The following is a 27962-nucleotide window of genomic DNA, read 5'->3' on the forward strand; positions in this document are numbered from 1 at the left end:
GATCCTTGCAGCACTCCACTAATCACAACCTGTCAACTTGAAAATGCCCCATTTATCCCTACTCTTTGCTTCCTGTCCATTATCCAAACCTGTATCCATGCTAATATATTACCTCCAACTCCATGAGCCCCTTACCTTGTGTATTAATCTTTTGTGTGAGACCTTATCAAATGCCTTTTGGAAATCCAAGGATACTATACCTACTGATTTCCCTTATCTACCCTACAAGTTACATCCTCAATATATTCCAAAAAAATTGTCAAATAGGATTTCCCTTCTGTAAAACCACATTCACTGGTTCTACTCATACAATGTTTTTCTAGGTGCAGTGTTAAGGCTTCCTTAATAATAGATTCCAGCACTTTCCCGATATCTGATGTTAGGCTAACTGGCCTGTAGTTACCTGTTTTCTCTCTCCCTCCTTTCTTGAATAGCAGTGTTACATTTGCTAACTTTCAATCTGCTAAGACCATTCCAGAATCTATGGAATTTTGGAAAATCGTAGCCAGCACATCTGCCATCTCTGCAGCTATCTCTTTTAGAGCCCCAGGATGTAAGCCATCAGGTCATAGTTTGAGTTTAGTCCCCTAATTTTTTCCAGTACTTTTTTCTATTGATTTAATTACCTTAATTTCCAAACATATGAATTAGGAGCAGTAGACCACTTGGGCCTTCGAGCCTGCTCCGCCACTCAATAAGATCATGGCTGATCTGATTGTAATCTCAACCTTATCAGGGCTACCCCTCCCAGGTTTCCATTCTGCCTGCATTTTTGAAATGTTGTGTACCCTGAAATATTTATTCCCCAACCTTGGTCACTCTGTAATCATGGGCTGCATTTTACATGCCCAGTATATAGGTGCCCACCCCACCATCTTCCTGTTCACCCCTAAGCTCACCCCCACAATATGGGGAGTGGGGTGGGAGGGTGCTGAAATACGCAGCCCACCCGCCATATTTAAATAAATAATCAAGGGTCAATTAGGCTTGTTATCAAGCCAGTTGAGTCCAATAACATGCTGCTCATTCCATAAAACGATTGGCAAGGACAGTCAGGCGGGAATGGGCAGCCCGATGTTTAAAAAGAAATTCTTCAAAAGCCGGGAAGGAAGGGTTTCCATCTTCAGGGGCTGCTCTTTGTGGGGATTGGGAGTCGCCCCCCCCCAACCCCCCGCCAAGAAAGAACCCACCTTTTCCTCCTAACTTCCTGCTGACCCCCACCCCCTGTCCCCCTCCTTAACCTGCCCAAACCCTCCCTGCCCAAGACCCCTTACCTGTTTCCAGGGATCCATAGGGCCTTTTCCTTGATTCCTCATTGCAGTCCCAACCAATGTGCTCTTGATGCTGCTGGAACTGATGGAGCTGCCAGCCAATTGGATTGAGGGGCAAAAGTCCTACTCTGACCCAGTTTAACCCACACTTTGTAGCTGTGGGGCAGGCCAGTGTAGAGGAGGTTGGGTCCATGCTGATTCTGCTTCTGGGCAGGGGTGGGGGAAGAGCCATCACCCCCCCCCCACCCCACGTTTCTATAATGCCAATTAGATCTAAACCATTTATTTCTACTTGTGCCGCTTATTGCAGATGCTCTACGCAATAAGTTAAAGTGACTTCAGTTTTATTACATAACTACTATTCCCTGCATTGACCTTACTCTCGGATGCACTATTACCATTAAACTCTGTTACCATTAAACTCTGTCCCTTCCTGTCCAACTCAGGTTGCCTTTACCTACATCAATAAGCTGTGCTATTGATTCAGCTTTTATCATAGGATTTCTAAATCTTCCTTCACCAGAACCCTCCTCTCTTTCTGCTAGTTTAAAGCCATTTTTACGTGCTCTGACCATATTTGCTGGTGTACGTTCGTTTGTATGCCCGTTCCTTCCTACCACACTCTGGTTATCATTACCTTGTCCTTCTCTTTAACTTTCCAAATCTCCCCTCAGGTAAACCATCCCTCCCTCACTATTTAGTTTAAAGCCCTCTATATCTCTAGTTATATGACTTGCCAAGACACTGGTCCCAGTGTGGTTGAGGTGAAGACCATCCCTAAATGTTCAGCCCTCCCTCTTTCCCCAGAACTGGTGCCGGTGCCCCATGAATCATAATCCCTTCTCCCACATGCCTTCAGCTCTCTGATCTAATTTGCCCTATGCCAATTTGCTCATGGCTCAGGTAGTAATCCAGAGATTATTACCTTTGTGGTTCTGCTTTTTAATTTAGTCCTTAGTTGTTCATACATCCATAGCAGAACCTCTTTCTTAGTCCCACCTATGCTGCTGTTACCCACATGCTCCCACTATCCCTAAAAAAAAATGCAGTTGCACGTGGAGAAAACAATTGTGAACCTATTCTATATCATCTCTGATGCAGGAACAGCAACCCAAGAGTTTCAGCAGTCTATAATAAGTGTAAAATGCATTTCTGCACAGGAGGAAGTGTCAGCTATGTCTATTGAGCAATGGCTAGTCAGGAAGTGAGGTCCATAATGCATTACCAATCAGTAGAAAACACCAGCATCCATAGCTTTCACTAAGGTCCAGCAAATAATGTAGGATGGTCTCTAGTACCCAACAGAGATATGTCAATCATATGAGTCAGGTGCTAGCCTTGCAACAACTCTTTCGACATTCCTGAGTCTTACGCAGGAGAATTTGTTCTTACTTAAGCAGGCCACAGGCATTGTCTATGGGCAATATTGGATTAAATCATCCTGAATATAATGCAATTATTTTTGTTTACCATTGCTACAGCAGTTGGTGTCCAACGAATATGCTCATTGGTAATGTGAAACTAGAAGATACGTTGATACTACTCTAGAATTCAGCCATTCACAATATTTTTAAAAGGGGCTTTACATTGGGATTCTAGGACCACACAGGCCCAGTCTCCAACTACCAGGCAAGGCTCTTTCTCCAATATCCATTACATTTTTACCAATATCCATTACAAACCCACCGACTCCCACAGCTATCTCGACTACAGCTCCTCACACCCCGCTTCCTGTAAGGACTCCATCCCATTCTCTCAGTTCCTTCGCCTCCGTCGCATCTGTTCCGATGATGCTACATTCAAAAACAGTTCCTCTGACATGTCCTCCTTCTTCCTTAACCGAGGTTTTCCACCCACGGTCGTTGACAGGGCCCTCAACCGTGTCCGGCCCATCTCCCGCGCGTCCGGCCCATCTCCCGCGCATCCGCCCTCACGCCTTCTCCTCCCTCCCAGAAACATGATAGGGTCCCCCTTGTCCTCACTTATCACCCCACCAGCCTCCGCATTTAAAGGATCATCCTCCGCCATTTCCGCCAACTCCAGCATGATGCCACCACCAAACACATCTTCCCTTCACCCCCCTTATCAGCATTCCGTAGGGATCGCTCCCTCCGGGACACCCTGGTCCACTCCTCCATCACCCCCTACTCCTCAACCCCCTCCTATGGCACCACCCCATGCCCACGCAAAAGATGCAACACCTGCCCCTTCACTTCCTCTCTCCTCACCGTCCAAGGACCCAAACACTCCTTTCAAGTGAAGCAGCATTTCACTTGCATTTCCCCCAACTTAGTCTACTGCATTCGTTGCTCCCAATGTGGTCTCCTCTACATTGGAGAAACCAAACGTCAACTGGGCGACCGCTTTGCAGAACACCTGCGGTCTGTCCGCAAGAATGACCCAAACCTCTCTGTCGCTTGCCATTTTAACACTCCACCCTGCTCTCTTGCCCACATGTCTGTCCTTGGCTTGCTGCATTGTTCCAGTGAAGCCCAACGTAAACTGGAGGAACAACACCTCATCTTCCGACTAGGGACTTTACAGCCTTCCGGTCTGAATATTGAATTCAACAACTTTAGGTCGTGAGCTCCCTCCCCCATCCCCACCCCCTTTCTGTTTCCCCCTTCCTTTTTTTTCCAATAAATTATAAAGATTTTCCTTTTCCCACCTATTTCCATTATATAAAAAAAAAACCCCCACTAGAGCTATACCTTGAGTGCCCTACCATCCATTCTTAATTAGCACATTCGTTTAGATAATATCACCAACTTTAACCTTAACACCTATGAGTTCTATTGTACTATTGTCGTTGACATCTTTTGATGATCTGCTTCTATCACTGCTTGTTTGTCCCTACAACCACACCCCCCCCTCCACCTCTCTGTCTCTCTATCTCTCCGCCCCCCACACACACACCTTAAACCAGCTTATATTTCAACTCTTTCTTGGACTCGAACTCAAGTTCTGTCGAAGGGTCATGAGGACTCGAAACGTCAACTCTTTTCTTCTCCGCCGATGCTGCCAGACCTGCTGAGTTTTTCCAGGTAATTCTGTTTTTGTTTTGGATTTCCAGCATCCGCAGTTTTTTTGTTTTTATATTATTATTATTAAGGCTCTTTCCCTATCTGATAAGCTCCGATTTCATCTCCATAATGTAAATGAAGCGGATCTTGCAAATTCAGGCAGCTAATAAACCACCACCTAATTATAATGCCAGATAGGAAAATCTAATATACCTTGCTACCTTAAACAGTAGTTGACTTTGTATAGTACCTCAACTTTTCCCATAACTTCTTCTTTTTCACTAATTTTTGTTTTAAATTCATTGTTGTCTAGTATGTCTGTCTCTCAGGGGCCATGGTATTTTGTAAACATGGTGGCTGTATTAATGACTCTTTTTAGTGGTTAGCTCAATTTTCTGCAAATCTATTTTCTTTGTGGCTCTTGCACATATTCCTTTACTGATATATAAAGGCTAAAAGTACACAGAGAGGGCAGGCAATATGTATTCATTTGGAGGTAGCACAGTAAAGAGATGCTGTAACATGGGCAGCTATGAGGGAAAACAGGGCTGAGGGTCAGGCCGAGCAAGACTAGTTGCTGCAGCAGGAGTATCAGACAGGATGGCTGGCAGGGACCATAACAGAGGAAGGAATGGAAGGGGAACACAGGACCTGAAACAGTATTAGAAATGACTTGTGGCAGCACTGGGATTCAAGAACACACATAAGAAATAGGAGGAGGAAGAGGAGGCCGTTCAGTCCCTCAAGCCTGCCCTGCCATTCAATATCATGGCTGATCTGCCCCAAGCCTCAACTCTTCTTTTGTGCCAGCTCCTCATAGCCCTCAACTCCCTGATTTTTCAAAAAACTATCTACTTCCTCTTTAAATACTTCCAGGGATCTAGTGATCAATACCATTGTAGGATTTGCTAACGTTTTGCAGTGCTACTGGGGACTCTGGGGCATGGAAATGCAACAAAATTGGCAGCAGTGATAAGAAATAGATGGGTTAGGCAATGGCCATGCATGCAAAAAAGGCTGTGAAAATGATTCGGAGGTGCTGGCAGGAAGCAAGTATGATTAAATTGCCTAAAACAAAATCTTGAGATCACAGAGTAAATTGTTCTGATTTTTATATTTTAAAGCTCTTTTCAATCCTGGCTCATTCATAACATATTCACCCAAGACTACAAAAAGAAATCCAGTTCAATGATTCTCAAATATTTTTAGTCAATTCCCACCAAAGAATCGGTCATCCTTTTGTGCCCCACTAAGGATACATGCACTGCCAAGTCTAAGTCTCTCTCTTTTTCTACTTTAGATCTACCTTTTTGTGATTTAGTGATTGAGGAAGAAACTAAAGTGAGGCAAGCCAGGTAGCATTTGGGCTAGCTGGACCCATGGGCAAAGAACCAACCAGGCTGAGGGGATAAGTGAACTCAGGGAATCCTTGGAATGGGCAGCTAGGAAATACTTGGGTTACATGAGTGAGTAAATAGATCAGTATGCACTTGGGCAGGCAAGAAGCTTTTATAATGGGTGCAAATTTAAGGTAGCAATCGCTTGAAGTAGGGAACAGTACTTTCACAATCTGATCAAATTCAATCTGACCCAAGCTGCCCTTGATCCTCTCCAGAGTTGTATCAGGACTATGTGGCCCCACAGTTCTGCTTCCCAATTAAAATGGCACAAGAAATAAGAAATGGAAGTTGCAGAACATGAGGACAAAGTGACAATGTATTCAGTTGCTGATAAGGTTTAGTAAAAATGCACAGCACCAGAGGCCAGCACCTAAACCCAGATTTACACAAGAGTGAAAAGCAAACACAAGTTACATTCCCAATTGGGAATGAGGAAAACGACTGGATAAGTGGAAGAAATGTGTCTCTGGAATAGTATTGAAACAGCATTGTATTTATTTAAACAAATTTCACAAAAGATTATTAATTTAACATCAATTTTCTTAGATGTTGTCCAAAAATAGATTGTTTTCTGTTCAAAAGAAAATAAACCATCAATAAAAGTAGTTCACTCACTGGAGTACATTAATGGACAGGGGATGGAGCAAGAGATCAAGGCTTATAAACAATTCTTGGCTGGCGCTAATGACAAGACTAGCCAATCATAAGAAATCCTGTTCTGTGACAAAATGTCTCCCCAGCACCATCTTCCCTCCAACCCCACCCCCACCTCCAATATTTAAATACTTTATTCGGCTCAGAATGGAGATCTCCTTCATTCCGAAGCCAAAACGAAGAGGGGAGAATCTTGGCGTGATTGCAATGAACTTCAAGCAACCTAAACATTTGCAGAAGAAAAGGAAGAGGTTAGAAAATATCAGGACAATAATCCAAGTTCGAGTTAAGGACTCCAAGTTCAGCCTTGGGCTCCCCGCATAGTGGGTCACTCTGAGGAAATGTCTTCTAGTTTGTTTGTTTTTTTTACAGGGACATACAGAAAATTCTGGAGCAAGAATAACCATTTTACTTTAGAATTGGATGTCTTATAGGTTTGAGTGTTACTTTTAGCAGTAACTTTTCGTCTGAAGAAAAATTATACCACATGGGATGAGGAACACAACTAGACTTTAAATCCCTCAAAAGCCTGTGCCACCATTTAATTAGTGTGGGGCTAATCTGTACATCCACTCAATTTGCCTGCTTTTGTTCCATATCCCTTGGATATTCTCCCTCAGTAATAAAATCTATTGATCTTACTCTTGAAAATTTCATGTGGCCCACAATCCACAGACATTTTGGTGTGTTGGGGGGCGGGTAGGAGGGCAAGTTGGCAGGCGGTGGCTGGCAAGGGGTTGGGGGTAGCCGGGAGGGGTGGGGGGGAGAGGGGGGTAGAGAGAGAGAGAGAGAGAGAGAGAGAGTGAGTGAGTTTCAGGTCACTGCTATCTTGTTTGTGTGGGGAAAAAACTGCTGCTTGATTTTACACTGAAGCGACCCGGCTCTATTTTTAAAACAATGGAGTGATGGAATGTGCTAGTCTCTAGGAACATGTTTTTTTTAAAAAAAAGTCAACTATTTTATGCTTCCTAGTTGTTTCTCATTGGTATTTTTGCTCTCATTTTCCTTGCTTTAATTTACATAATCCCTAGTTGGAGTTGATGTTTTATGAAAATGAAATTTGATCCAGTCAGCTATATATTTAAAAGAAGATATAAACTAAGGCATGATGGCAGTGTGATTAAACAAAGTTTGTGCTGAATATCAAATACACATACAAAAAATACATGTAAACACACAACATACATTAGTTACAAAGTTTTTTTGAAGTTTGAGAACATGTCTCACTTCATATAAAATATCAATAAATCACAACTAAACAATCTTAAATAAAAGACAAAAAGAGCAAATTATTTCCTGTTGTGTTTTTGAAAGTTTTAGATAACCAGGGAAGAAAGGATACCGTGGTCAATCCAGAGACACTTTCGACAATAATTAGCCTTCAATTGATCTCACAATCTATTTAGAAAGCTTCCCTGTAGTGTACCTTAGTTGTTGCGTTAAAGACGCAAGGCTAAATATTATAGCTGTGCTTTAAACCCTAGAATCCTCCTGATTAGTGTCACAGAAAATCAACAAGTGCAATAGATTAGTCTCCATTATACTGACTTCATTACTGTTCATTAAGGCATGCTCAAAATGAGTCTTAACTCAACTCAGCGTGGCTATAACCTTAGTTGCACTGTAAAATATTAATCTAATCTGCTACTCTTTCCTCATTCCACAAAAGTGATTGCAACTGCTGTTTTAATGTCACATGCACAAAAGATACACTAACCAAATCAGACTTTGAAAACAGCTGTAAATACTCCCCAAACATAACCTAATGCCTGAACTGACCATCACCACTGAACGTTACCTCTACATGAAAATTGAACTCAAGCTTCACCAGAATATTATTTTAATACTTCCACCAATTGCACAGCTAAAATGAAAATATCCACATTTCCATCTATTCATTTAAAAGGAATATGCCTAACTTGAGATCCACCTCACCAGGTTTTTCGTTGTGTGCTGCATTCAAGTAATTATACTCAGACATAGAAACAGGAACATTTGCCCCATGATTTTACAACAATGAATAGGTTTATTTCTAATCTTTATTTCTGGTTTCCTGACCGGTCACTTCTCTAACTGCCAGATTAATTCACTTCCTACTTGACATGTCACTCCCTTCAAAGGAAACTCCTTTTACATTAGCAGTGTTATGGAAAAGTATTTAATTATAATACTTTAGGAATTTATGTAGTAACAGCTACACATTAAGCCAAATGTCATTAATAAACCATTCTTATTTGGAAATTAAATGATTAAGCATTAGAGTAAAGAATTAAACATTAGCAAATTGGTACGTAATGTTGATAGATAGTGGCTTAATGTACAGTTGAAAAACTTAGACCAGAGGCAGATTGTCCTATGAAAAAGAACATGTGCCCTTCTATATGCCAGAAGTGAGATAGCAAACCACAGAACTAACAATTATCCTTTAACAATTAGATACCTCACCAGAAACCACAAAGAATGTTCACCAGGTGCTTCTGTCACTCTGAAAAGTGGTATATATCACACTGTTTGAGCACTACATTCAGGCTAAAACTAATATTCAGATTTTATTTTAGATGATATACTGAAGCAATAAGATACATAAGTTGCTGATAGCACACTATGTTTAGGAAACAAAGATAAAATCAATCCATAAAGGATTACTAAACCTTTAAAAGAATGTATTTCTTATATAGTTTTATGGGTATAACAGTTAAACACCTTTATTATGTGATGATTATAAAAACTGTCAACAAGAGCCCAGTAGTCCATTGGCTCAAATTAACAATAGAAACAAGATAAATCTCCAGCATTTTTTCCACTCCGGGAGCTTATGAATAACGGATTTCCAATCAAGTTAATACATAGAATTATTGATAGGAACATAGTCACTCATTAATAGATATGTGAGACCTGTTCAATGTAAATCTTAAGAATTCTTTACCCCAGAGAGCTGAGAATACTCAGTCATCGAGTCTATACAAGACAGTGGTTGAAAGATTTTTGGGTACTAAGGGAATTAAAGGATATGTAGATAGTGCAGGAAGATGGAGTTGAAAAAGATCAACCACCATGGAGTTTGTGAATGGCTGAACAGGCTCAAAGGCCCAAATGGCCTGTTCCAGCTCCTAACGTTATGTAATGCTGTGACAGTGCCTAATTTGATTAGCATAGAGGTTCAAGTTTCTAATCTGTCACACGGCCAGAAGGCAATCAACATGGCTTGTTAAAACAAACCGTAGCAAATTCAACTCAATTCACAGAATCTTTCTTGAAGTCCAGATAGGGATGTCAGTTCAGTTTTCTGCATTTTCTATTCCCCTGACAGAGGAAATGGGGCTCTGTTTCAACTCAAGCTAGCTAGAACCAGTTATAAAATCACATTTATCTAGTTTACATAAAGCCATTCGAAACAATAAAAATCCTTAAGTGTCATAAGAAAAGTGCTACCAACTGATCAAAGTGTCTGTTTGGCTCAGATGATAGTACTTTTGTCTCAGTTAGAGCGTTGTGGCCTCAACCCAAACTCCAATAGTTGGGCATATAACTGAAGGTGACATTCCAGTGCAGTGCTGGTAAGTACCGCATTATCAGTGCTGCCTTTTGAATGTGATGTTAAACGTGTCTATGTTTTGACATATGTTGAAGACAAATCCCAAAGAGCAGGGAGGGCTTCCTGACGAACATTACCAAAGACAGATTAATTTGTAGTATTTGAGATTTTGCTATGTGCAACTTTGCTGCTACATTTGCTTTCATTGCAACAGTGACTGTAATTAGGCTGTGAAGGACTTTGGGATTTCCTGAGGATATGATAAGCTGCTAATTAAATGCAAGTTTTTTTCCTTATTTGACGAGACTGAAGTCCTGCTTTTATCACAATGGAAATTTCCATTAAGTTTTATTTGCCCACGTGTTAACATCCAAAGTCAATGATTCGAAGTTAAAATAGTTCTTTTTTTAAAAGAAGTATTTTATTATGCTGCTCTGTCATCAAACATTTTGAGTGAATATGCTCTTCAAAAGTTTGTGGATGTCATTTGATACATGTATATAATTATGTTTTGAATGACAAATTTGTTCATTATCACCTAAAACATACTTTGCAAACACCAAACTGCTGAAATTGCTAATCATTTTCATCATTTCCATGCTTTGAAATGTTATTGCTCATCTGTATTAACATCTAAAAAATGAAAAACTGCAAAGTGAAGCAAATATTAAATATACATTTGTTCCTCCACTTCTCGTATCCCTCTCCACCTTTCGCTGTGTTATTTGTTTCCATGCAATTCCCTTAGGTCAGGAAAGTGAAATGGTTGAGGCTACCCATTGCTCTGGTTTCCAGAGATAAGATGCAAGGAGAGCAGATCATACTATAAAATTTGCTGATACGAAGTAGAGCAAGTCATTTGTCTGCATTTCAGACTCGTCATTGTGTGATACATCACTATCACATGGCATTCCAGTCAACAGCCTAAATGAGAACACACAACACACAATTTGACTGAAGCACGAGATTCTGTGTAGCATGGTCTTCTCACATTTAAACTTACCAATATCTGGTTGATAGCTGTATACGTGATTAGTGAAACTACTCAATTCTTTGTAAAATCAGTTTAAAATGCTACATATTTCTGTTTTGTTCTGAGGTGTTTGCGCATCACAAAGCCTACGACTCATGGAGTTTTGCCAGAATTTGAGATTAAAAGCAATAATAATGATAATTGTCCCAACAGATAAAAAGAGAAAACCATACAATTAGCTGGGACTATTTTTTTTTTAAATGTGAACTTTTTTTTATTTCAACAAGCAATTAAGTTTTACATCAGTTCTTGCTTCAGTGTAAGACTGGCAAATACAGGTCCTGTAGGTTCTTCTGAATGCTCATTTATTTTAATTCCATAAACTCTTTGTATGCCTTTAAGGTCTTTGCTATTTAAAAATTAGGACCCCAGTCAGGTCAACTTTATCAAATGATCTGAGAAATTATTTAAATTTATTAAATATTGCATGCAATCAAAACAGAGCAGAAATTAAAAAGAATGAAATATGAATCCCATGAGCACAGGATCTACTAATTAACAACACTGGTAGTCAAAACTAACAATTCCAAGTATCAAGAGCAAAATAAACAGGATGTAGGTAGCTAGGTAGGATTGTATTTTTTAAATCAATATCACAAAAGGTCTTCTAACTGGCTTCTGAGAGCCACTGAAGATCTATTCCACTGTATTGAAACCCAGGACTCCCTATGTCATCCCTTTAAAAAGAGAAAAATAAAATTACAATTTAATTACATGTCAATGAACTCTTGTTCATTTTATTTTTTACAAGTTTTTTAGCATCAGGATACCAATTTATTACTCAAAGTATAACAACCGCAATCTTACTGGTAAACAACTGGTTAAATGAACAACCAAGATCGAGTGGTCAATAAAGCATGCTATCTTGTGCCTATGCACTTCCAGTTGAAAAATCAGGGAGCTCATGTGCCCATTAGTCAGAACTTGTAATTTTTAAAAAAAAGCTTTTTCTGTAAACTCTGAATTCCCAATGAAATATGTCAAATGTTCTCGTTTGCTAATGAAGCCAAACATCCATGATTGCATGGGAGAATAGGCCAGTAATGACTATCATCTCACTATGATGTACAATGAAAGTGGACAGGGGAAGTGATGTAGCTATTAATTAAGACAACAGATTAAAGAGATGAACTACAGACTAGTATTAAATTCCTCATTAGTTTGAGGCTTGCGTGTGTATTTTTAGCCTCATCAAATATGCTCACAATGGTCAACAGTCAACGTGTATTGAATTTATTGGGAAATTGATAAGAAATAGAGCAAAGTATGAATTCATTGCTGCTTTACTCATTTATTTTAACAATTGGTTGCCTAAAGGGCAAGAACGAATTTGTAATGACATATTTTAACCAAGCCAATAGGTATGTATCATTGTGCAAAAACTGTACATTTTTATACTTATAGTAAAGCTTTGTGGGCACTGGTTCTGTATTACTACAATTCAAGTTTATTCTTAGGCAAGATCCTCTTTCAAATGTTCTAATGATGCACTAATTTTTTGTAGAAATTCAGCAGTGTAATAATGCATTTATCATAGAATTGATTGTAGAATATGAGACGTATTCTATCCCTTGTAGTTGTTACTCAAGATAGGGAGCAAAGGAAAATAGGAAGCCTTAAGCATCTTGGATCCACCAATAGCTCTAATGGTAATGTTGAAGGTCACAAAATTAATTCCAACATCAAAATTACCTTAGTTCACAGGCTAGGTTCAGATAAAGTTGACTCTTCAGCCCACTTGAGCTCTTCCTCCCAAAGTACCAATCCTATTGCTTTCCCATTACAGAATCTAACCGCAGTTTAAATTAATCCAATATCTTGACCTCTAGCACTCTTCCGAGCAAGTCATTGCACCTATTGATCGGTCTCTGTTTAAATGCTTCCTGGCGCTCGTCCTAAATGTATGCTTTGTAACAGTGATCCTATGCTCTTACCAAGCTCTTGCCTCAGTACATGTACAGTATTAAAGTATTCTGATGCATGGATTGAGGTTTAACTCCTTAAAAGTTTCGGATGAAATCTTTCAAAGACAACATTTTTCAACAAAAAATTGTAGAGATCTGAAGCAAGCTTCTGTACCTTGCAACCAAATATCAATTAAGGACTTCATCATTCCAACTTCAGCAGCTCTACGTCAAAGATAAGGGTGGCATTGGCTGGGATGACTCCGGGATGGCCTGTTGCACCATATGCCATGTCAGGGGTACAGGTCAGTTTTGCCCTTTGCCCCAAACTCATCTGTTATTGGAAAACAATTCACTTTTTGGTTACAATTGGATTAATTAGTTTCCATTTATTTTTAAAAAGTTTTCCTTCTACTTGTTTATATTAATGCTAAAATATAGTAACATATTTTCACACAATAGAAAACATTGATTCTGCCATTGCATTGAACAGCTCGACATTTAATTTTTCAGTTCATTATTCTGTACTGTCAACGCTCTGTTGCTACACAGAAAACTGCATCTACCATTTCATCATCCTCTTTGAAGATACTAGATTAGATTATTCTTTTAACTGAGCTGGCCACTCACAGAAAGCATCTTTGATTAGTGAATCTTCTGTCTACAGTCATTATAAGCAACGAACACTTTTATCAAAGCTTCACACTTGGGCTCACTGCTCCTTTATATTGGATGCCTATGTTTAAGGATATTATTTAATGTGCTAACAAGGTACATAATCATATGATTATGTACATTGATGCCATGTGAAGTTGGACTCTTATCACACAAACTCCATAATTAATTCTTTTTCATTCATTTGATTTTACTTAATTTATTATACTGCATAGAGAGGTAGGTTAAAGCTATAAGCTGCAGCTAATTTAACATAGTACAAATGTGCCTTTTAAAAGTATTTGGTGAAATATATATCTTTAACTATACAACCATGCAATAAATACCTGTGCTACGCCTTCTTCCCAGCCTTTAATTACTTCCTGTTTGCCAATCTTGAACTTGAAAGGCTTGTTTCTGTCTCTGGAAGAATCAAACTTCTTTCCATTCTGCAGCATTCCTGCAAATACCATAAAATCCTCTTTGAAGCAATGATAGACAGAAAAACAAAAAGACAATGTCTTGAACTTAACTCAAAATAAAAATACAACTTAGACATTATAAAATGCTGTACAATTGCTGAAGCCAAAATACTTTTGGAAAAATGGTATTTCTTTGTAATGTGCTAGCTTTACACAAGCAAGTTGAATCCCCAAACGTCTGAATGGAGTGATGGTATAAAATAAAAGAATTACCTCTAAATACACCATCAAACAACTTTGGATCTCCCAGGATCAGATGATTTTCTTTTTTGATAAATTTATGCACAAAACCATTATCCTATATTTCTGGTTCAAAGCTTTCACCCCCAAAATAATTTTGAAATAACATTTGTACAAGAATTTGAATAGAATCAAGCTTGTGTGCCATTCAAGGAAGGCCTTTTATTTGCTATAATGTGCAAACAAGTGCTGCAGATAAGGTGTAGCCAGACTATCGTTCTGTTAAAGAGTCATACGGACTGGAAATGTTAACTGTATCCCTCTCCGCAGATGCTGCCAGACCTGCTGAGTTTTTCCAGGTATTTTTATTTTTGTTTTGGATTTCCAGCTTCTGCAGTTTTTTGCTTTTATCTATTGTTTTAAGGTGGGTTAGCCAAGTAGGACATAAACTTAAAAAGTAAAACAAATTAGAAAAAAAGTTCACTCAAAAAGGTTATGAATGTTTGGAACAATTATTAATCATGGATGCAGTCAAAGACACAAAGAACATTTAAAACATAGCTAAATGCTAACCCTGGTTGACTTGACAGTAATTAGCATAGAAAGATTGATTTGGCATTCTCATTTTTGACTCAATTTTACTTCAATTAAATCTAATTGTGGTTATGTCAAAATACAACTGCTAATCACCACAATTTTAATGAAAACATTAACCCAATTATTTTAACCAGGTTAATGGTCTCACCAGAATAGCTGACACAGCAGTTTTAGACAAAAGATAAATTTATTTAATATCCCACTGTATAATAGCAGCTCTAATGCTGATTTTTACAAATAGACAAAGTCAAATTATAAAATTTCTACAAATTGACGATAGCTAAGCACAGTACAATTGTTAAAACTTTTATTAATATAGAATAGGCTCATTCCTATACAATGTATATTTAGGATGACAACACCACTGAAATAAAACCCAATGAGCATCTACATTTTTTTTTAAAGTGTAATTGTCCAAAAATGTAGGCTCGTCATTAGTGATATTTTCAAAGCACATCTCATGAAAATATAATTTATTTCACACTCCCCACCCCCAACACCCATAGGGAAGATAATTGATCAGTTCTATATACACAGAATATAATTACAGATCACTGAAACGTCACCGGAACAGAGCACCAACTACAGTCACAAACAAATCTCAACTGTAATAACATTCTGCCAGACAATTGTTTTTGTATCATCATTCAGCACTTTCATCACTTGTGTGCCAAAAATAATCTTTCAAACCCAAATTATAATAAGAACGTATGCATAAGTAATAAATTTAGCATGTTAATCAACTAATTTCTCAAGCATAATGCAAAAATACATCACTGAGGATCTGCAAAATGCTGACCTATTTCTGCAGAGCTCACTATAAAATCAGGTCATAGTTTTGCCTTTGGTTGTTTGACAGAGTGCCTTGGATGCCATTCAAAGCAATATAGTGGCTCCATAAATTCACAGAAAATAAATGTCACCATGAATCCTGTATTTTAAAAACATTACTTTGACAGTGCACTCTATATATGCTTTGGGGAAAAAAATCTTTTGAAGGCATTCTCTATAACTATTCATTTTATGCTGCAAGTTACTGGGATCATCAGGTAAGCACAATACGTTTCATAGACTGCATCAATACAATAAAAATGCATTATCTACCAATAAGAAATTAATTCGTAATTAGTAATTGGAACTGTCACTTAATTAATAGACTTAATCTATTGACAATTATATTAAATTACTTAACACGTTTCATTTAAATGGTAATACTCAGGAAAAAAAATGACAAAATATCTTCTGCAAAGCAAAATATTTATAGCCTAAAACCATTAGTTTAATAGTGTATTCGAACAGTAATAAATTAATTACACTTAGGTCTGTGTAACTAGGGAAGTATGTTGATAGACATTGTGTTACATGTCTAAAATATTCCTCCAATCTTCTTCAGGTTAGACAAAAACTTTATTGTTGAAATGATATTCCCAATTTGCCAATGTTCTGAAAAAACCCGAAAAAGGTTTATACTTAATTTAAAAAATTCTTTAAAACACAAGAACTCTGCAATACAACATGCACAACTTCACTGCTGGGCAAGAGGTCACAAACACAACTATATTTTTCAATTCATTTATTTTTTTTTAAATTATTTCATGGGATGTGGGCATCACTGGCAAGGCCAGTAATTATTGCCCTTGAACTGAGGGCAGTTAAGAGTCAACCACATTGCTGAGAGTCTGGAGTCATATATAAGCCAGACCAGCTAAGGGTGGCAGATTTCCTTCCCTGAAAGACATGAGTGAACCAGATCAGTTTTTACAACACATGATGATAGTTGTCATGGTCACCATTACTGAGAGTAGTTTTATATTCCAGATTTATTAATTGAATTTAAATTCCACAAGCTGCTGTGGTGGGATTGGAATCCATGTCCCTAGAGCATTAGGCTCAGCCTCTGGATTACTAGTCCAGTGACGTTACCACCACACAACCACCTCCATTATGAGAATTGGTGTTGCCACCATGAGCTAGCCACAACTGAGACCCCTTCATGTGGTGAATTTCTAGCACCGACATGAGGTGGAATTTTCCAGCCCTGCCCCCACCGACACTGCTGTAAAATTCCTCCCCTTAAGTACAGCATTCTGGGGGCCGCTTCTGCCACTTTAGATTTTGAAACTACATCACAAAGAATGAAGCAGCCATTTTGTGGATTTATTTCCACAGATACGAATAGGAGGGATGTGAAGCCATTAGAGAGGATGCAGAAAAGATTTATCAGGATGGTTCCAGGAATTAGGAGCTTCAGTTGCATGGTTAGGTTGGAGAAGCTGGGGCCGTTCTCCTTGGAGGAAAGAAAATAAGAGGAAATTTGACAGAGGTGTTCAAAATCATGAAGGGTCTGGCCACAAATAGGGAGTAACTGTTACCGTTGGTGGAAGGATCGAGAACCAGAAGGGACAGATTTAAGGCGGTTGGCAAAAGAAGCAACAGTGACATGAGGAAAAATTATTACCCCCCTCCGATAGCAATGGGTTAGCATCTGGATTGGACAGCTTGAGTGTGTGGTGGAGGCAGATTCAATCAAGGCCTTCAAAAGAGAATTGGTTATGATCTGAGAAAAATCTGCAGGGCTAAGGTGAAAAGACTGGGAAGTGGGACAGCTGAGTTGCTTTTACAGAGAGCTGTCGTGGATATGACAGACCAAATGACCTCCTCCTGTGCTGTAACCATGTTATGATTCTACAAGCATAGTAAAAAAAAAAATGGATGAAATAACTCTTATGGCATGACCACCTGCAGCAAGCCTATACTGCTGCAGTGATATTGGTTTTGTTGACACAGGAATAAACATTTCCCCAACGCCTTTTCAAATATTTTAGTAAAATGTATTTATTTTACTTTTAGGCATGTCACAGCTGAATTGCATGACATTTATTTTCCGAGCTAATAACAGCTATCTTCACCTGTTTTTCTCTTCTTCAGCAGAAGCCTGATGCAAACTGTCAGCAATACGCACTTGTCAATTTTTGCATTTCAGGGAAAAAATATGAATAAATTATATGGGTTATGGCCAAGAGAATGGAAAGAACAATTCCTGTAGTTCCACTGAAGGATAATTACTTTTCCTTACATTTCAAAATTTCTCTTATTTAAAACTAGCCGATCCCACTTTACTAGAATTTTATACCAAACAATGTCATTTCTTTCCCTGAAAAAAAAAAGGTTGCCTGAAGGATCTGCGCGCCTGGTACATATATACAGAGATGCATCTGTAAACAGTATTTTTCATCTCAATCTGCACAAGCATTTTCATTTAAAAATGAATTCTAGATACAGTAAGTACAAAAAGGAAGGTGAAAGTGTGTTTATTCAAGAAATATTGTTTCAAACACCATCCTGAATGTGTTTGAAGAACTTCCTTTACATTGTTGAAAACATGGGATTAAATCACTTGGGATTAAAATTATTATTGAGAAATGTTTCTGCAGAAAGCCTTTGCATTGAATGATGGGAAAAGTTAAACTCCACAACATCTGTGTGAGGCTATATACATATATATATATATATATATATATATATATATATATATATATGTCAGCAACTCAAAATGATCTTAGAGCTATCAGTGCCAATTAACTAAAGCAAATCTTGGAACCATAGAAAAGTTACGATGCAGAAAGAGGCCATTCAGCCCATCGTGTCTGCGCCGGCAAAAAGGAGAATTTTAAACCCACTTTCCAGCACCTAGTCTGTAGCCTTGCAGATTACAGCACTTCAGATGCAGAAACAGGTATGTTTTAAATGAGTTGAGCTTTTCAGCTTCAACCACCAACTTGGCTAGTGAATTCCAGACACCCACCACCCTCTGGGTGAACAAGATTTTCCTCATGTCACCTCTAATCCTTTCACCAATCACCTTAAATCTATAACCCCTGACAATTGACCCTTCAGCTAGGGGATACAAGTCTTTCCTGTCTACCCTATCTAGGCCCCTCAATTTTGTACACCTCAACTAGGTCACCCCTTAGCCTCCTCTGTTCTAAGGAAAACAATCCCAGCCTATCCAATCTCATCCTCACAGCTACAATTTTCAAGGCCTGGCAACATTCTTGTAAACCTCCTCTGTGCTCTCTCTCCATTATGTCCTTCCTGTAAGGTTTATTCTCTTATGATACCAGCTCTTTAAGATGGCACCTCCAATAAAATTAACAACCCGTTGGAGAGAGGGGTATTAATTTCTTTTACATTACACAAACCAGAGAATCCTGGATATGGAATAGACAGTTCTTGATCAAAGTAGATAGCATGAATCAGTATTCTAACCTGGAAGAGCTTCCATTCCAGAAAGGAAAATAAAACAAGTAAAAATCTTGTAAAACTTTTGCACTCAAATCAAATGTATACAGAGATCATTTTAGTTACTCTTAAATCTGTAATTTTAATCAGCTGATTAAAATTACAGCAGAAATGATTCCATCCTATCAGGCCCCCTTTCCAGATCTCTCTTGGTGCTGCTCACAGTTCGGCAGAGGATAGCATGTTTTATATCAGGGTTGTTATGTCTCCGAATGTAGAATGCTTCAAGTGACTTAGTGATTAACCGAATCAAATTTCATTTTATAAAATTGGATTTTTATTGATGTTATGTGTCAAATTTCTTACGTGAAAAATGCAAACCAGTAGCTTCGATTATATGTTGTTTTAGTTATTTATTAATTTTATCGCTTACTTTTTTTTTGAAGGATTAAGAGGAAGGCGACAACAACGTACAAGTTTTCTGACTAATTTGTGGTCTGGAGTAGCGCTGGTGGGCGAGTGTAATGGGGGTTAACAGCACTGGAAGTGAGGTGGAGGAGGAGGCACGAGGCAAGTCCCAGGTTTAGGTGCCACTGCACAGCTTGCGAAAGCTTTTTAAAATTGGTGCAAGGTGTTCAAGCTTGGGAATAGGTTTGTAGACTCAGGTATTGGAGTGCCTGCATCGTGCTAGCACTGAGGCATGGCAGGTTCCTGCATGTGGGAGAATTGAGGAGTCAGGAAACTGGAGGAGAGAGTTCCATATTTTGAGCAGCCTGAGGATTTGAGAGTTCTGGGGAGTGGTTAAGGGGAAATGCATGTGAGGAGGCAGTGGGGAGGGCATTTCTGGTCTACGGGTGCTTTGAAGTAGGGTAACAGAGTTTTTAAAAAAAAATTCTTTCATGGGACGTGGGCATCACTGCTAGGCCAGCATTTTTAATTGCCCTTGAGAAGGGGTTGTCAGCTGCCTTGAGCGGTTGACTGGTGCAGTCCATGTGGTGTAGGTACACCCACAGCGCTGTTAGGAAGGGAGTTCCAGGATCTTCACCCAGCGACAGTGAAGGAACGACGGTATATTTCCAAGTCAGTATGGTGTGTGGCTTGGTGGAGAACTTCCAGCTGGTGGTGTTCCCGTGCATCTGCTGTGGGATTGGAAGGTGCTGTCGAAGGAGCCTTTGAGTTTCTGCAGTTTATCCTCTAGATGGTACACACTGCTGCTACTGTTTGTGAGTGGTGGAGGGAGTGGATGTTGGAGGTGGTGGATGGGGTGCCAATCAAGCGGGCAGCTTTGTTCTGGATGGTGTTGAACTTCTTTAGTATTGATGGAGCTGCACTCATCCAGGCAAGTGGGGAGTATTCCATCACACTGCTGACTTGTGCCTTGTAGATGGTGGGCAGGCTTTGGGGAGTTTTTTGTTTTATTAATTCATGGAATGTGGGCGTCGCTGGCTAGGCCAGCATTTATTGCCCAACCCTAATTGCCCTTGTTCAGAGGGCATTTAAGAGTCAACCACATTGCTGTGGGTCTGGAGTCACATGTAGGCCAGACCAGGTAAGGATGGCCAGATTTCCTTCCCTAAAGGACAGTAGTGAACCAGATGGGTTTTACCACAATCAGTTTCATGGTCATCATTAGACTTTTAATTCCAGATTTTTATTGAATTCAAAATCCACCATCTGCCCTGACGGGATTCAAATCCCAGTTCCCAGAGTATTACCCTGGAGGTGAGTTACTCACCACAGAATTCCCAGCGTCCGACCTGCTCTTACAGCCACAATATTTATATGGTTGTTCCAGTTCAGTTTCTGGTAAATGGTAACCCCCAGGATGTTGACAATGGGGGATTCAGCAATGGTAATGCCACCTCCAAGGGGAGATGGTTGGATTTTCTTTTGTTACCGATGGTCACTGCCTGGCACATGTGTGGCATGAATATTGCTTGCCACTTGCCAGCTCAAACCTGAGTTTTGTCCAGGTCTTGCTGCATATGGAATAGACTGCTTCAGTATCTGAGGAATCAATAATGGTGAACATCGTAAAAACATCAGCAAACATCCCCGTTCTGACCTTATGATGGAGAGAAGGTCATTGATGAAGATGGTAGGGTCTAGGACACTACCCTGAGGAATTTCTGCAGTGATGTCCTGGGACTGGGATGACTGACCTCCAACAACTACAACCTTCTTCCTTTGTGCTAGTTATGACCTCCAACCAGTGGACAGTTTTGCCCCGATTCCATTGACTCCAGATTTGCTAGGGCTCCTTGATATCACACTGTCAAATGCAGCCTTTGAGTTCAGCTCTTTTGTCCATGTTTAGACTAAGGCTATCATGAGGTCAGGAGCTGAGCGGACCTGGCAGAACCCAAACTGAGCGTCTGCGTAAGTACCACTTGACAGCACTGTCAATGACCCCTTCCATCACTTTGCTGATGATCGAGAGGAGACTGATGGTGTGGTATTTGTCTGGGGTGGGCTTGTCCTGCTTTTTGTGGACAGGACATACCTGGGCAGTTTTCCACAGTGCTGGCTAGATGCTAGTGTTGTAACTGTACTAGAACAACTTGGCTAAGTGCACAGCTAATTCTGGAGCACAAGTCTTCGGTATTATTGCCCTAATATTGTCAGGGCCCTTAGCCCTTTCAGTATCCAGTGTCTTCAGCCATTTCTTGATATCACGTGGAGTGAATCGAATTGGCTGAAGACTGGTATCTGTGATGCTTGGGACCTCCAGAGAGTGTTGCAAAGCAGTGTTTTTGCTCTGTTAGTGATGAGAGAGCTGTCTGTGAAATGCAATTACAGTGGAATAAGGATCCTATTGATATCAAGACAAATATACCAAAGATGAGAGAGATGCTAAGATTTGCAAAGACTGGGGGAAGGGTTCTGGAGGCACTGGTAGGGGTGCATTGTCTGCTGGCGTAGGGTAGGCAGCCTCCAATAGTTTGGGGGAAAGAGTGCCCTTAAAAAAAAGGTGTCTTTAGCTTACTCTCCCAACTGTTTGAGACACTGATTAATTTCACCGCTGCCCCATTTTAAAAAAGCAAATGGGGCTGGAAACATTGAAACAAAGGGGAACCTTGTGAAATAAAAATTTTCTCAGTTACAGCCTGATGAACCAAGATGATAATTATTTTTTTAAAAAGTGACTGGCTTGCATCCTGTACAGAATCATCATTCTCCCCAGTGTAATGAGCCACATTTTGAGCAGGTAACCTACATCTCCAACCGTCAACATGTCCTCATATTCCACATACAGAAACAGGAAGGCTGGGGAAAGTTACCGAGCGACTTGTGGGAGCTAAAGATGGGCAAGTGTGAGCTGAGAAGTTCAGCTTGGAGAACTGAATCAGCACCATTAAAATTAAAAGGAAACTGAACCATTAGCTCAGTAGCATAACAAAGCAAAACTGTGACAGGATTAAACACAAGACTTTACTATTTATATTGATTTTTTTCCAATGGTAATTTCAGCTGTAGTTGAAATGCCAGCCAATTTAATTTTGGTACTTTACTGTTTTTCTATCAATGAACGAAAACACATCTTCGATAGTGATAAAATAAATGTTATTCAAAGCCAAGGTTTCTTTCTCTCAATACCGCTGCTATTTGCCCTTCCCACATTTCTATAGTAAACTGCATGAAGGGTGTTGCTGATTTACTATTACACATTGTACAAAATATCCAGTAAAGTATAAGCAGATTGTATGTTTAGCATACACTGATATTATGGGCAGCAGCTTAAAATGTCAAATAAACAGTCAATATTTCCTCCACTGTTCTTTTTCTCTCTTTTCACTCATTTGCTTTTGAAGATATGGCAAGGTTATGCGCTACAACAGATAAGTACCCACACACTGGTTAGGCGAAGTATCTTCAGTGAAGCTAGGAACAACAGACGACCACACAGAAGTATATCCCACTATCTGCAATGGTGAGTTGCACTGGTCCTGGAGATGACAGCTGTCCTTCTCCACACCATGCACATGTCCAATCTTTAGGGCCACATCCTTAATTCTTTTTTAAAATCTGTATTGGAAAATTGAATTTGTTTATTGGTGCAGTCTGAACAGACTTCCATTAAACAGTTTTCCCCAAAAGTGCCATACAACAGGTTTAAAGAAAAACAAACATCAAAGAGACAGGTGAATGGAATTCTCCCGCACACTCTTATAGTACATTATGGAATAGCAAACAAGAAGCAGTAACCATAAGGACAGACATCTTCAAATGATTCCTGGAAGCATGTAACACACTAGAATGTCACGTATAATTCAGCTTTCTGATAACCTAATCCCTTTCACACAAACAGCAGTAATAAATATACTTTGGTTAATTTTTCATCAAATGAAACAAAAGTGAGCCTTATGGAACAAAAAATTCCTCAGGTATAACTTAATGAATCAAGACTACTTTTAAAAAAAAAGTGACAGCTCTGTAACCGTTCATCTCTCAGCGCAACGAGCCACATTTTGAGCAGTATTTAGGGGAGGCGATGATGTAGTGGTATTGTCACTGGACAAGTAATCCAGAGACCTAGGGTAATGCTCTGGGGAGCCGGGATCCAATCCCGCCATGGCAAATGGTAGAATTTGAATTGAATAAAAATCTGGAATTACCGTGAAACCATTGTCGATTGTTGTAAAAACCCATCGGGTTCACTAATGTCCTTGAGGGAAGGAAATCTGTCATACTTACCTGGTCTGGCCTACAAGTGACTCCAGACCAACACCAATGTGGTTGACTTTAAAATGGCCTAGCAAGCCACTCAGTTGTATCAAACCGCTACAAAGTCACAAAAAAGGAATGAAACCAGACGGACCACCCGGCATTGACCTAGGCACCAGAAACGACAACGGCAATCTCAGCCCTGTCGACCCTGCAAAGTCCTCCTTACTAACATCTGGGGGCTAGTGCCAAAATTGGGAGAGCTGTCTCACAGACAAGACAACCAAGAGTCTGACATAGTCATCCTCATGGAATCACACAGTACAGATAATGTCCCAGACTCCACCTCATCATCCCTGCGTATGTCCTGTTCCACCGGCAGGACAGACTCAGCAGAGGTGGCGGCACAGTAGTATACAGTCAGGAAGGAGTTGCCCTGGGAGTCCTCAGCATTGACTCCAGACCCCATGAAGTCTCATGGCATCAAGTCAAACATAGGCAAGGAAACCTCCTGCTGCTTAGCAAGTGCTGCCCTCCCTCAGCTGATGAATCAGTGCTCCTTCATGTTGAACACCACTTGGAGGAAGCAGAGGGTGGCAAGGATGCAGAATGTACTCTGGGTGGGGGACTTCAATATCCACCACCAAGAGTGGCTCGTTAGCACCACCACTGACCAAGCTGGCCGAGTCCTAAAGGACATAGCGCTAGACTGGGTCTGCGGATGGAGGTGAGGGAACCAACAAGAGGGAAAAACATACTTGACCTCACCCTTACCAACCTATCTGCCACAGATGCATCTGTCCATGACAGTTTTGGTAGGAGTGACCACTGCACAGTTGTTGTGGAGACGAAGTCCAGGCTTCACATTGAGGATACCCTCCATCGTGTTGTGTAGTACTACCACCATGTTAAATGTGATAGATTTCGAACAGATATAGCAACTGTAGACTGGGCATCCATGAGGTGCTGTGGGTCATCAGCAGCAGCAGAATTGTAATCGAACACAATCTGTAACCTCATGGCCCAGCATATGCCCCACTCCACCATTACCATCAAGCCAGGGGATCAACCCTGTTTCAATGAAGTGTGCAGGAGGGCTTGCCAGGAGCACCTCCATGCCTACTTAAGAGTGTTGTCAACCTGATGAAGCTATTCCACGGGACTGCTTGCATGCCAAACAGCATAAGCAGCAAGTGATAGACAGGGCTAAGTGATCCCACAACCAACAGATCAGATCAAAGCTCTGCAGTCCTGCCACATCCAGTCGTGAATGGTGGTAGACAATTAACCAACTCACTGGAGGAGGAGGATCGATAAATCTCCCCATCCTCAATGATGGAAGAGCCCAGCACAGCAGTGCAAAAGGCTGAAGCATTCGCAAAAATCTTCAGCCAGACATGCCGAGTAGATGATCCACCTCAGCCTCCTCTGGAAGTCCCCAACATCACAGATACTAGTCTTTAACCAATTCGATTCACTCCATATGATATGAAGAAATGACTGAAGGCACTGGATAATGCAAAGGCTTTGGGCCCTGACAATATTCCAGCAATAGTACTGAAGACTTGTGCTCCAGAACTTGCCACGCCCCTAGCCAAGCTGTTGCAGTACAGTTACAAAACCGGCATCTAGCCGGCTTTGTGGAAAATTGCCCATGTATGTCCTGTACACAAAAAGCAAGCAAAATCCAACCTGGCCAATTACCACCCCATCAGTCTACTCTTGATCATCAGTAAAGTAATGGAAGGGGTCATTCAACAGTGCTATCAATGTGGCACCTGCTTAGCAATAACTTCACTGGCAGCAATTTGGGTTCCACCAGAGCCACTCAGCACCTGACCTCATTACAGCCTTGGTTCAAACATGAACAAAACAGCGGAACTCCCGAGGTGAGGAGAGAGTGACTGCCCTTGACATCAAGGCAGCATTTGACCGAGTGTGACATCAAGGAGCCTTAGCAAAACTGGAGTCAATGGGAATCGGGGGGAAAACTCTCCACTGGATGGAGTCATACCTAGCACAAAGGAAGATGGTTGTGGTTGTTGAAGGTCAGTCATCTCAGCTCCAGGACATCACTGCAGGAGTTTCTCAGGGTAATGTCCTCAGCTCAACCATGTTCAGCTGCTTCATCAATGATCTTCCTTCCATCATAAGGTTAGAAGTGGGGAAGTTCGCTGATGATTGCACAATGTTCAGCACTATTCATGACTCCTCAGATACTGAAGCAGTCCATGTCCATGTGCAGCAAGACCCAGACAATATCCAGGTTTGGGTTGACAAGTGGCAAGTAACATTCGCACCAGAAATGTTTCAGGCAATGACCATCTCCAACAAGAGAGAATCCAACCATCGCCCCTTGATGTTCAATGGCATTACCTCACTGAATCCCCCACTATCAACATCCTGGGGGTTATCATTGACAAGAAACTCAACAGGACTAATCATATAAATGCTGTGGCTACAAGAGCAGGTCAGAGGCTAAGAATAGTGCAATGAGTAACCCACCTTCTGACTCCCCAAAGCCTGTCCACCATCTACAAGGCACAAGTCAGGAGTGTGATGGAATACTCCCCACTTGCCTGGATGAGTGCAGCTCCCACAACACTGAAGATGCTTGACAACATCCAGAACAAAGCAATCCCCTTGATTGGCACCACATCCACTAACAATCATTCCCTCCATCACCGACGCACAATAGCAGCAGTGTATACCATCTACAAGATGCACTGCAGGAACTCACCAAGGCTTTCAAACCCATGACCACTACCATCTAGAAGGACAAGGGCATCAGATAGATGGCACCACCACCACCTAGAAGTTCCCCTCCAAGTCACTCACCACCCTGACTTGGAAATATATCGCTGTTCCTTCACTGCCACTGGGTCAAAATCCTGGAACTCCCTTCCTAACAGCACTGTGGGTATACCTACACCACATGGACTGCAGCGGTTCAAGAAGGCAGCTCACCACCACCTTCTCAAGGGCAACTAAGGATCGGCAATAAATGCTGGCCCAGCCAGCGATGCCCATATCCCATGAATGAATGAAAAAAAGGTAACCCACATTACCTGCAGTAAACATATCCTCACCTTGGAATAAATAGGAAGCCCGTGATTTTCTTGGGATTTAGGTGTTATGGGGATTCCCTGGAAATAATGAATTGACATGCAGGATTATTTGACAGTGCGCGCAGATTACCTGAACGTTTACTTTGAGGTGTGTTATTCTTTTGTTGAATACAGAGGGAGTTGAGTAGATTCTGCTGTGAACTCTGGGAATACCACATTTTTTTAAAAAACACATATTTGCCTTCCCTATTCCTTCTGTATCCCCATTATAGCTATACATCTACATTACAATAGATGACTGCATTTCAAAAAGTACTTAACTGGTTGTAAAGCCCTTTGGGACACCCCGAGGTCATGAAAGGCATCAAATAAATTCAAGTATTTGCTTTTAAACAGAGTTGAAAGCAGGAATCAATAGTCCTGGTTAAGCAGCAGCAAAACTAACTGAAATAAAATAGGAAACGCAGAAAATACTCAACAGGTCTGACAGCATCTGTGGAGAGAGAAACAGAGATAACATTTCAGATCAATGACCTTTCAGATCCAATCTCTATTTCCGCTGAGTTTTTGCAGCATTTTCTGCTTTTATTTCAGGTTCCCAGCATCTGCAGTGTTTGCATTTGTCGTAAAATAACTGTACCTGTTGTTGCCTTGGCAATAATGTTGAGTGCTTTATTTTCACCGCTACAGTTAACAGCTCCATCACTGCAGGTCAGCTTTCAGAAGATGGCATCGTTATAAATGTTTTCGGAGAGATGTAACCTTCTCAGTAAGATTGAGGTAAATCTGCTGCCTGCATGTGAACATGCTGGCTGCAGTGTAGGCATTCTATCTTGAGTAATAGTAGATCCTGGTAGTCCTCCAACTATAGCCTTGTACTTTCCTGAGCTTCCCCTCAGGCTGCGCCTCTCCTTTCCCAGCTCAACACGTCTAACATAGCAAAACTTGTTGATAGAACCATACTGCTATGGACTGAAACAGTCAACTTCCTCCTCACAACAGTTAAAAACACTGCTCCACACTCTACCTGTAACTGGCTCGCTCCCCGACTTTATGTTAATCACATTTACAGATGGTGTTTTGAACTGATATGAGCTGGAAAGCAAGCATGAGCAGATTTGCACAAGTACTTTATATTGGTGCTCCACAAGCCATTGGCCCAGTTTTAAGGTGCATCAAACCAGATTACAATGGGACTTTCAGAGCAGGGTCAAAAATCCATTAATATTAACTTACCAAATTACTACATTAACT

General features: G+C 40.5%; 1 protein-coding gene across 3 annotated transcripts in view; it reads right to left on the reverse strand.

Moving 5' to 3' along the window:
* Positions 1–6166: 6166 nt before the first annotated feature.
* Positions 6167–27962, reverse strand: part of fkbp1b (FKBP prolyl isomerase 1B) — a 38155-nt gene continuing 16359 nt past the window's right edge. The window contains exons 3-5 of one of the 3 annotated variants that reach the window (XM_041187732.1): positions 13822–13934; positions 12996–13154; positions 6167–6571 (exon numbers count right to left, since the gene is read on the reverse strand). In XM_041187732.1, coding sequence (XP_041043666.1) covers positions 13026–13154; positions 13822–13934 — 242 coding nt within the window. In that variant the 3' untranslated portion in view covers positions 6167–6571; positions 12996–13025. Of the gene's footprint in view, positions 6572–8871; positions 10808–11104; positions 11594–12995; positions 13155–13821; positions 13935–27962 lie in introns of those variants that run through there. The other 2 variants (XM_041187733.1, XM_041187731.1) reach the window with 2 other exon arrangements.

The sequence above is a fragment of the Carcharodon carcharias genome, chromosome 5, assembly GCF_017639515.1.
Source record: "Carcharodon carcharias isolate sCarCar2 chromosome 5, sCarCar2.pri, whole genome shotgun sequence".
NCBI lineage: Eukaryota > Metazoa > Chordata > Chondrichthyes > Lamniformes > Lamnidae > Carcharodon > Carcharodon carcharias.